Source organism: Parasteatoda tepidariorum, chromosome 7, assembly GCF_043381705.1.
Source record: "Parasteatoda tepidariorum isolate YZ-2023 chromosome 7, CAS_Ptep_4.0, whole genome shotgun sequence".
NCBI lineage: Eukaryota > Metazoa > Arthropoda > Arachnida > Araneae > Theridiidae > Parasteatoda > Parasteatoda tepidariorum.
In genome coordinates, this window is record NC_092210.1 from 23662962 (window position 1) to 23675686 (window position 12725).

The 12725-nt window shown below is 26.4% G+C and overlaps 1 protein-coding gene across 1 annotated transcript in view; it reads left to right on the forward strand.

Annotated features, from left to right (window-relative positions):
• The first annotated feature begins 1860 nt into the window (after positions 1-1860).
• The window catches only part of LOC107438386 (protein Wnt-1), a 52146-nt gene continuing 41281 nt past the window's right edge, over positions 1861-12725 (forward strand). The window contains exon 1 of the mRNA XM_016050668.3: positions 1861-2020. Coding sequence (XP_015906154.1) covers positions 1872-2020 — 149 coding nt within the window. The 5' untranslated portion in view covers positions 1861-1871. The remainder of the gene's footprint in view (positions 2021-12725) is intronic.

The window sequence follows — 12725 nt, forward strand, 5'->3', positions numbered from 1 at the left end:
TATATATATATATATATATATATATATATATATATACACACTATATATAATTTTATAGTCTACATAGTAAGGAAAAGGACATCATTAGTTTGAGGAAACATAATCAAGTTTATTCTATTTCCAGGCATAATAAGGACCTTTTACCTTAAAGACCATTGCCATTTATTACCCAAATACTTCAAACTATTTCGTTAAGTTGTTTAACGTTCTAACAGCAGCTTAAATTAGAAAAAAAAAGTCTTTTACAAAAATTGTTTTTTCTGTATTTAATATAGCAGATATTATCTCGTAGCAATTTTCGCTGCCACTAACTCTATTCTACATGTATTTTCGCAGTTAATGATTTCCAACTTCCCAACTTCGCCTCTCCCCCAACTTCTTTGACTGAAAATTTAAACTTGTAAATAACTGGAAACTGCTGATGGAATCAATAACTGAGGATTGCCATAAAATTTTATAGTTGCTTAATTCATTTTATTTTATTTTATAACCGTCGTCGAACAGTCGACCCAAGTTTTGGGTTTTGTGACTATAAATGTACAACTCCGTTGCCTTGTAATTTTGAACCAATCCAGAAGACAAGGAAACTCCTGGATCAGTAGCCCAGAAGTATGATTTTTTATGGGAACTTAGAGGATTTTTTGACTCGACAGATTTAACATGCATCAGTCAGCATTTACTACACGCTATAGTTTATTGTTAATTTTCTGATTTCTTGTGCATATTTTAACTATATTTGTTTCTTTTCTAAGATATCTATTTAATTCCGCAGTCACCGGTACGCTTGTGACGGTGACTACAGAACTGATTGCATATCGTGGCTGTATATGATAGCCTTTTGTAATAAGTCCTGTGACAGAATCTGTGGTTACTTCACAAGTCTGTAGTTACTGCCTGTTCAACGCCGTGTTGTTAACTCAGTGATTTAATAGTGAATCATTCACTTTATTTGTATTATGGTATCTAATTATTTTTGAAATTACTATTTTAAAAATAAACTGAAAAAAAAAATAGATACTTTAAAATAAAATTGTTCGAAATGTTTATCCTTTTTGCCTTGTCTTTTCGAAGCTGAAGCTGAGCTATGGATAAACATCCGTTGATGAATCGTTCACAATATTTTTTTATGCTAAACCTTAAATGTTATACTGTGTAATTATTAAAAATAGTTAAAAAATTCAATTTAGTGAAGTGAATTTTTAAAAAATTTTTTTTGTCCAATTTAAGAGTTCATTTTATTTTAGGCTACGCAGTAGGAAGTAAAGGATCAAATTACGGCATAAAATATCGACACTTTGGATGCATTAACCGTAAAATCTACATCTTTTTTTTTTCGTCAAGCTCATTTTCACCGAAAAATATACCATAATATTTATTTAAATAGCCGTGATTATACCGTAATATTAATTCAAAAATTTTAAGGTAGTTAATATTGTAAAAGTTACGGTACATCAGATTTTTGTTCCGTATAAACGGTAAAAATGGATTTTAGGGTAAAAAGTACCGGCACCCTGAGTACCAATACTGTTTACCGCAATTTGATCCGGATTTTTGTGTGTATATATTTTATATTAAAAATTGCATTTTCTGCCATTATTCAAAATTCGGATATCGGGAGATTAAAATTTGTTAACGCGTCTCTAAAGCAAACGATTCATTTCTCATAAGAATTTGAAAACTAAAAACATTCCATACGGTATAAAAAAAAATCGTTTTCTCTTTAAATGAGTAGATACATTTTAAGCAGGAAATGAAGAGATGGAATTGTAATTTAGGCTCCACTGCTGTGTCCGATGGGACCTCCTTTTCCCATCCCTCCCCCTGGGGTCGAGCGGGGGTGTGGCGAGCGCGTGCGAGTAGAATCCAAAAGAATGGCAGAGAAGGAGCTGTGCATTCGATTGAAGCAGTCGACGATGCTCTTCTGCTTAATCCGTGCAGCAGCAGTCCTCATCTTTCTCTTCTTGTTCATAGAAGCCGCCAACCACAGATCTAGATCAAGGGGGAGGGGATCACGGTGGTGGTGAGTTTTTTTTTTCCCCTTTTCTTCGAATCACGTGATTTGATTCGAACTATTAATATTCATATTGGAAATTTTACTTTGATATTCAGAAAGTGATTTACTTAAGCATGGTACCGGTAATACGTACCTGGAAAAACATGCTGATTCTTTTTCGTTAGATTATTATTTACAACTAAAGAATTTTACAGTTTAGTATTCATGGGATTTGTATTCAATAACAATAAGGTGTATAACTGTAAATGATAAAAGTACGCCGCTTATTTTGGTACAAAAATGGACATAGTAATTAATATCTGAAAAACATTAAGGGAAATCATCAATGCGTTTTATAGAAATATTGGAACGAATTGAACCATTAAATCGTTTACATTTGCTATAATCTTACTATTACTCTAATTACAACTATATTATCGTATTTCACAAACTTAATTGCATGATCATGTGATTTTAACTTGAATAAAAATATGGTATAATTAAATTTAATAATACAAAACATGCATATCCTTTGAACCACAATAATAAAAATTTTAAAACTTTACAAAGTTTTTTGTAAATTCGCAATGTGTTATAGTTCAAGATATTGGCATCATGGTTCAATATAATATCAACACTGATTTGTTTTACAGTTTTGTTATGCTGTTAGGTTTTACTGCAAAATATTGTTGATAGGTTTTACTGTTGTTAGTCATGTTATTAGGTTTTACTATAAAATTCTACTGATATAAAAAACTGGAAATTTGTAAAACTGTTAAAAATTCGTTTCTGGAGATGGGATAAAATGGAAAACCTAAGTGCCTATTATTTTAAAGAAACATTTATGGAAATTATCAGAGAGTTTTCAAAGTTATTTTAAAACGAAACTGAATTTGCATTGAGCTGCCTCTGTATTAAACTCATTTAAGTTTTTTAGGACGTTTCTGCAAAATATATTTGGAAATAAAGTGTCAAAATGTTTTTAAAAGTGGAAAAAAAATAATTCCGTACAGTAGTGAGTTTTGTTATAGTCGCGAGTTATTATCATCATTTTGAAATATTTATTGCCTGTTTTTGGATTATATAGGTAGAATTTAGTTTGCTTGTAATTGAAATAAAAGAATTAAAAAATGAAGCAGAAGAGAAATTATGGTTGATTTCCAATATGTTTTTTGTAACTAAGAAAAGATTTAACTAAGGAATTTTTTTCCCTGGTTAAGTTGGTAAATTAATGATTTTTCTTCTTTCATCTAAAATGTATATTCCTATCTTCTAGAAAAGCTACTTTTAATCTCAAAAACGTTTAATTTGATTTCACCTCATTGTGAAATAGGGCTTGCTGGGCAATTTTAATTTATAGAATTGTAGATAAATATATAAATTAAATAGAAAAGTACTTGTCGTGTACTGCTGAGCTAAGTAGTACTGAAATACAAAAAAAAAAAAAGGAAAATTGTGTTTTGAAGTGCTTTATTTAATTATTCATTTATAAACTTAATTTTTATTTCACTAAAAAATTAGTTTTCTTTCCCCAAATCTTTAAAAATGCTTATAGATAAAAATTTAAAAATGCAGCAATAGTTGAATGTGATGAGTGCGGCATATTATACGAAATTCTTCTACTACTAGAACTTGCCAAGCCATTTTTAAAATGCTAATATTAAAGTTTCACAAATTGTAATTTTATAACGATCAAAATTACTAATTATATCCGCTATTGCGACAATGTTTTTTAAGAAAAATACATTTTTATGCTGTTAAGTTGGCAATATAATATGAAGAATGGTAAAATTAAAAATAGTTTTAATTATTTCGGTTAACAGTACAGAAAAAGGAAAAAATAATAACCTTTCCTCGTATTTTTTTAATTACGATCTTAACGTAAAGCAAAAATGTGTATGAGGACCATCAACCAAGTAATTATTCTAACTATAAAAGAAAACTCTATCACTTTCTAGAGATCTTCAAGATCTATCACTTCAAGAAAAATATGACTGTTATTTACCACATATTAGTGTTAGTAAGGATGTCAAAAGCAACTACACACAGCTACAATCGAATAATTTTGCTTGTTATTTTAACATAAGACTTACACAGACCTAACATATACTTACATAGAATCATAAGTTCTTTATAACGAATATTCCATTTGATATTGTAAATTATCGTTATTATGGATATTTTTAGAAAGGAAAAGAGAAATATGCTCCTTTCTTTTACATTCAAGTTTTTGATAAATTAAGTTTACCTAGAATCCAAGGTAGACTAAATGCAGTCTAAGATTTTCTTAAGCAAAGCTTTCACTGACAGTTTTGTTTTCAATGAAAATTAAGTTTTTAATCAACTTAAGATATAAGTTACTTAATTATAATAAATAAACAAATTTTAAATCAGATTTATAAGACAATATAACAGGTTCATCATATCTCTAACTAAACGATTGTTTTTTTAACTAAAGAATATTATAGCATGGTACATAATAATATAATAAAAATTATATAATGTAATCTTTCTTAAAGCTTTAAAAGTTAAAAAGTTAAATAAATTTCTTTAAATTTTTATAACACTATAAAATAGTGCAACGAGCGATATTAATGCACTATATTAATACATTATAACATCAATAATACACAATACACTCTCAGAAAAACTGATTCATCATAGAACCAAAATTTTGGTAAATTGAGGCGTAATACGGTTCAATAAAAATAAAGTGCTAAATTGAACCATCTTTTAATAAAATAAAACCATAATATCACATTCCTTAAAAGTGTAATAGCCACGTAGAGAAAAAATTTTTTTGAAAAATTATCATACTGTATTAATAAAATTTTTGCTAAAAGAAAATCATAATTCTGGTTTTAGATATGGTATTATATGCGGTATTTAAACCATTCATTTGTTAATTTTTCCTTTCATATGGTACCGGTTCATCGGAAATTCTTGTTTTAAGGATTATAGATCTTAGTACTACACATTTAGTAAGAAATAAAGAATTGAAAAGTAAATTTAACCGAATAAATGGTTTTTAGATCCTGTTCTAAGGTATGATAAAATTACCATATTTTACCTCATTTACCAAATTTCATCACATATTATTAAACTATATTTAATCGTTAAATTTTGCTAAAATCATTACGAAAGCGCTTCGGTAAAAGTTACCAAGCTCTTTGCTGTTCCCATAGATCCAGAAGTACGGTAAATTTTACCATATTGTGGTAGTTTTGGCTATTCTTTTCTTCTTAGTGTATATCACCCTTTGAAGTTCAAAAAAAAGCAAAATTATATTTCAACACAGAACCATGTTATAGTCGTAGCAAATTTAAACAATATTACAATTCCGATGATTCAAAAATCTTTTACAGCATATTCTGAGTAAATTGATTACGTGATAAATTTACCCAGAATATTAATAATTCTTTAATTTAGTTTGCATACTATCATTGCAATCAATCGAATTGTAGAGATCCACATACATTTAAAAATTCGTTTTTAGTATTTAATTGATTATTATTTTACTTCCTATATTAAAGATATAAAAAATTTTGATTTTCAAAATTTAAAATATAATTGAACTGATATTCAAGTCAAAAAATAGATAAGTATTACTCATTTCGTTGTAAATTAGAGCTATTTTATTTAGCAAAATTGAGCCTACAATAATAAAATTATTTTCATTCAATTTTATTGAAAGTTTTGAAATTTTCAGGTTAAAATTTTTGTTCATTATTTTGTGGGTCATGTTTAAGTATATCAGTTAAGTATTAAGTATGTTAAGTAGTTAAGTATTAAGTATGTTAAGTAGTTAAGTATTAAGTATGTTAAGTAGTTAAGTATTAAGTATATTAAGTCATGTTGAGTTTCATTTTGTTGGTCATATTTAAGTGAATGAAATATTTATCCTTGCACTTAAGCATTATTAAAAATTGTCTTTTACGAATCAAAACCGAAACATTTATCAGTCCTTGATTCAAATAGTTGTAACAACCTCCAATGTTTTCATCATAATGAGTTTAGAATTTGATGCGTATGATTTGTTGCGAGAACCTGAAAAAAAATGGCAATACGGAAAAAAACTCGGCCTAACATATTACATCATTGAATTGAAGATCACTAATTTCTTTTTAATTTGTGTGTTCCTTTTTCTATCAGTCACTTTAATTTCAAAATATAATTCTTCGTTTACGAATTTTTATTTATTTATTATTATTTTTTTTGGCTTTTAAGTCAAGCAAAAGATATGCTACTTTAGAATTAGTAAACTACAGAGTGAAATTCGTTTGCTCCGCTTACACTCGTTGTACACAAAAGTACAACGTTGTACACTCGTTACACTCGTTGTACTTTCTGAAGCTTCGTCGGGAGTTGGATAGATTAAAGGTAGTAGACATACGGCTCATTGCTGAAAAATTCAATAAGCGTTTGCACTTTAGCATTGCTGCAAAAAGTGGCCACTTTAAACCTAATGAAATATATTTATTGGTAAAAGTCTACCTATAATTATTCATGTTTTGTTAATTTATTTATTTTTAATATAGTTGTATAAAAAATTGCACGTCCAGGTTTATTTTGTTTTTTAAAATATATATGTAAATCAAATTTGGTTGTGTTTTTCAGATTGATATTTTTAGTCTATATTTTCTTCTAATTGAACACTAATTATTGCATTTTTAAATATTATATAAGGAATACTCAAATTTTTATCAATCATTTGTAATATATAAGCGTATCAAACAATTTCGGATGAATATGTTTTGTGCAAACAATTTGAAACTTATATGATTGTTATTTACATCAAACTTTATTTACATCATCCACATTAAAAGTTACTAAAACATTCTATAACTATTGTAATATTCAGTTTTGGTATTCTCTACTGAAATTTCATGTTTTTTTGTTGAATTAGCGAATCTCTTTTAGAATTTTTTATTTTATTTTTATCTCTTAAGCAAATAACATTCTATAAATATTTATTGCTTTTTTAAATAATAATAAAAGGATTACTTTATTATTAGCTTTTTAAAAATTTTTTTAAAAGAATTTTTACTTTATAAGGATTGTAGTATCTGTTAAAATTATTTTCTGTAAATATTATCTATTTCAGATTTTTAATTACATTTAAAAATGTAATTTAAAACATATAATATTTTGAAATGTAATTGAAAATTTTATCTCGAATTTTTAACTAACGAAAAATATATAAAATAAATTATTCTAGAAAGAGTTCATACTTTATCAAAATGATATAATTCCAAGATCATCGAAGTTTACCGAAAAAATATATTTCCAAATCTAACGGAAATTTTATATGATTGGAAAATTAAAATGTTTTAAACTTTTAAAATAGAGTTATGAGAAAATCTATTCAAAATGTTATTTTAAATTGATAAAATTTTAAACTAATATAAAATATTTAAAATAAATAATTCTAGGAATATTTCATACAAATTCTAGGAATTTCATTCTAAGAATTTCATTCTAAGAATATTTCAATCAAAAAGCTATATTTAAGCTATATTATAAATATTATAAGACCATTATAGGTTACAGGGAAAATATTTTTAGATCCAATTGAAATTTTATATTTTTGGAAAAGTAAAATGTTTCAATTGTTAAAAAGTAGAGTTTAAAACAATCGAAAGTACTCAAAACTCTTGAAAATATTTTGTAAATGTTTGTTGTAATAAATGTTCGTTGTTTCAAAAGTTTGTAATAAATGTTAATAACTTTTTTAAAATGTTAAATGTTTAAGATTAATATTTTGCATTTCAAAACATTTAAGCATATAACATTTTGATGTAATTGAAAATGTTATCTAAAACGTTTAACATTTGGAAAATATTATCCGTTTCAAGTTGTTAATTACATTAAGAAATTTTATCCAAAATATATAGTATTTTGAAATTTAATTGAAAATGTTATATAAAATATATAGTATTTTTAACTAATGTAAAATATTAAATAGAAGTTATTCAAGAAATATTTCATATTCTACTTTGTTTATTAATATTCATATCCTAAAATGCAATGATTCCAAGACCCTTGAAAGTTACACAGCGAAGATAGTTTATAAAAAATATTTTATATGTTTGAAAATAGAGTTTAACGAAAACTAATCGAAATATTATCTGAGGCAGATAAAATTTTCAAATGCAATTGAAAATTATATAAAAAATTTCAAAGCTTATTAGATTTCAAAGAACATTGGATTTTAAAGATCATCGCAGGTTGCACTAGAGAAATTTTTTTTAGTTGAAACAAAAGTTATGTTTTTTAAGATTCAAACATGAAAAATTTCAATGTTTTCTAAGATTAAAACAAGAAAGAATTTATGTTTTATTAGGTCTCGGTAGTTGAGATAAATGGTAAATGGGAAGAATTTCTAAAAACTTTCTTTCCTATATTTAGATCACTTTGCTTTGAATAAAAATTGTGGGAAAATTGCTTACTAATAAACAAATCCTTTTTTTTTTTAGAAAAATTTTTCTTTTAAATTTTTTAACCTGTATCACCATTTATTACTGATTTTTTTTTAGTTTGTTTCATTAAGCAATTAATTGAGCATTTTAGTTAGCTTTAATTAGCAGTTAAATTTTTTCGAACATGAAATCTAGCAAGTATCGAATTTGATTACTCGATTATGATAACAAGTTGATTGTTCTCAAATTTGATGTCGAACTATGAATCCAAATTTTTTTAATCGAAATGTATAAAAACTTGTTGAAAACTTGAAAATTATTTTATCATTAAAATAACTGATAATGAACAAAGAAATTGACCAGCTCTATAGATAAAAGCTAGCAATAAGCTAATAATAAGCTAGTATCAAGCTTATAAGCAATAAGCTTGGTAAGTTTTTAAAAGCAGTCGATTACGCATATAATACCTTAATGAAATGATTTGAATGAAAATGTTAATCCTTTAACTTCTAGTAATAATTTTTACTGAAAGTAATAATTTTTACTGAATTCTTTTCCGATTTTAATACCTATAAACACGGAATTAACTTTCTATGGTAAAAACAAGAAATTTTGAAGCTGTAATAGAAAAATAAATTTTATTATATAATTTTAAATTGCCTTGCACACGAATTCAATAAATCTATATTTTGAATATATTTTATTAAAAGAAAAAGTTAACTCGGTATAAACCTTAATACGTACATTCTTTATTTCTGTTACTTAAAGTTAGATTCCATATCATCATACTTATCAAAAATAGTTTTTATGCACACAACTTTATTTAAAAAATTCGTTAATTTTTAAATTTATGGTGAATATAATAATTAACTGTTTTTATTGTTGTATATTTTTTTTTTCATGTTCTTTAAAGACAAGACTGATTTAGATATTTATTTATTTATTTGTCTTGAATAAATGTTGCAATCATTAACTTTATAGGATATTTTAGTTGTAACATAGAATCAAAGAACATCATGTAGTTCCTTACGGATTTTTTATAGACATGACGGTCTGTTTTAAGATGGATCAATTTAATTAAAACAAACGAAATTTCTTTCCATAAAATATTTTGAGTTTGCTCTGTTTTTTCGTGGTGACAAATAAAATGTGTTTTTTTAAACTTTATTTTTTACCAAAATCATTCAATAAATTCTCTTATAACTCTTTTTCACAGAAGTTTTATCAAGCATATTTTCCATACTTTTTTTTTTAATTTTTTGTATAAATTCGTATAAAAATAAGTGAAAAATATTATATTGAGAATTTGAATGATTTATGATTATAAAATACGGCCGAAACACCGGTGTCTTTTTCTGCATTAAAGGCAAAATCTTCCAAACACGGCTCATTTTCAGGCAACGATTTTTCAAATTTACCCTTATTTGCAGTTATTTAGAATTGTGAGAAACATACATTCCTTATCAGTATTTTTTTAATTTACAAAATCTATTATTGATACATTTTTGAAAATAAATAGAAGTAAAAATTTTCAAACCTTTATATATATATATATATATATATACATANCCTATATATATATATATATATATATATGCATGCTATTCTTCTTCATGCTACTTATTTCATGCTGCTATTACTTTTGCATTTGTTAAATATTAAGTGATAGATAATTTATTATCTTATAAATAACGTTTATATGCAATAAAATGTTCCCCATAAAAGCTTTCTTAGTTTAGAAAAGAGTATTTAGCGTATTTTGAGTTAAAAAATTTTAAAACACATATTACGCAAACAGAAATTGAATTTCGAAAATTTGTAAGCTTGTTAAATTTAGTAGGGGTTGATAATTATAACCGAAGACAAACTTTATTTATTTATGTATTTGATCACTCAAGTTTGTAAGCTTGTTAAATTTAGTAGGGGTAGATAATTATATCCGAAGACAAACTTTATTTATTTAAGTATTTGGTCACTCAAGTTTGTATCCTTGTTAAATTTAGTTGGGGTAGATAATTATATCCGAAGACAAACTTTATTCATTTATGTATTTGGTCACTCAAGTTTGTAACCTTGTTAAAGTTAGTAGTGGTAGATAATTACATCCGAAGACAATCTTTATTTATTTATGTATTTGGTCACTCAAAACTATTTATTAAAAATTTCTTTTAAAGTTCTATTACACTATGCGCTACAAATTTATTAATAAAAAATAACAATATTTGATAAAAGAAAACGTTTCAAATTTAGTAAGAGAAAATATGCTGAGAAGATTTTCACATTTTGGCAGGGTCGCGTTTGCTCAGAGAATTGAGCATTCACCTCCGAATGATGTAACGACGGTTTGAATTCCAGCAGTAGCTGGTTGATACGAATTCTGTTCTAAGCTTGCACAGTCCACAGTTTTGACGAAAAATATCCTTAGTGGTTGACTTAACATAGGTTATAATCCCTTGCTGTCAGGCTAAAGGTAGGTGGCTTCTTCTCCATATAGCACAAATACTGGTTAGTTCCCTCAGAAATTCCTCTATGAAGGCAAGTTTGTCTTAATGATTTAATTAGGAGTTCCCTTGTCTTTTGTATTAGGTTCTATACTACAATGCTGCTGAGTTGAACATTGGTAGTTGTAAACTCTGAATTGAGTCGGCTGTTCAACGCCGGTAAGAAAAAATAAATAAAAAACCTTGACAACAGTATTCAGAATGGAAGACACATTGTTTTGCGGAGAAGATACCATTGTTGTATGGGTAATTTTTTCAGTGAGACACTAAGAATGCACTTTTTTGTTTTGTGCATATTTTTTAAAAAAATATAACAGAATTTAGAATAATTACAAAAACTTTTATTTCGATTTGCACTTGTTTTAAAATTCTCTACATTATAGACAGTTTAAAGTAAGGTTTTTGCTATTTAATTTAAGTTCATAATATATTTTAATGCTAAAGAAACAGCTAACACAAAATAAAGACATCACATACATCGACAAGTTAAATGATTTAATTCACGAAAAAAGTCAAGAAAATAGTTTTTTTCTTTCACGACATTATCTATATTTTCAACAGGTTTTTCTGTTTTCGTTCTTGTAACATCTACTGAGCTGTGAATAATATTATTTGTATTAATAAACTAGGCTTAGCGAAAGGCTTTGGTGGAATTTTATCTCTAATATGCCCGCTGCAGCAAAAAAATCATTCTGCTCACCAACCAACTTTGAAAAAACAAAGAAAAATCTTTGAAGCACATCAAAAAATTAGTGAGCTAAAAACAAATTTTACAGCGAACAAAATGTTCTTTACAATTATAAAACAATACAACATTAATGAAAAAAATAGGATTTTAGACGGGATTTATAGATAGGACGCTCCCCTACGTACTGCCCCTCCACTACACCCCTGGATTTTAGTGAAATATATTAATAAGAACATTAAGTTTGTCACGCGCCTTCAAAACTAATCTAGTTTCCGCTGTCATATTATTGGCGTGCGTACTGATACTTGCTCTGAAAGAAAAATTGATACATCCGAACAGGATGTATTTTAAATTACTTCGTTTATTGCTTAGAACGTTATTGAAATGTGGAGTCTGTCTTTAAATCTAGAGAAAGTCGATAGATGGCGTTTCATACAGAAAGTTTTTATCCTAAATTGAGATTTCGAACACATAATTTGCTCAATTGTTCCGTTTCATTACAGTTTCGAAAGATGCGTCAGAGATTCCAGTTTTTGAATATTTAAAGATATTACTATATTTGGAAACACCTAAATGCTTAATAATGTTTTATTTTAAATGTATTCATCAAAACCTTATTATTATTTTGCAACTCTAAATAAAGTACAAATCCGAAAACAATTTGCTTCATAGATTCTAAATGCACCCTCCTCCTAGAAAACATTATAAAATTTCAAATATATAAATACTGGTAAATGTAAAAATTGAATTTTCAGTGATGTTTTTCAAAAAGATTTTAAAAAAATCCATGCATTAGGTTTTATGAAAGACAATGCAAGGAAAACACGGTAAATTTTTTTGATGGCGTAGGATTCAACGTGATTGCCAGAACGATATTTCATTGTATCCTTTTGGTTGTAAGTGCATAAATAAAGGAAAATTTTCAAAACGCTCTGTATTTTCATATGATTTTAAACTTCTGGATATTATTTATTTGAAAATTACATTTTGTTACTATAGTAATGTTACAATAATGCACTCTTTGTAAAAGTTTCATCTTTTATTAATTATTGTTAAAAAACCGATAACAAAATGAAAAACAACATGGGCAATTAATGGTAACGCCTACATTCTACTTAGCCTTA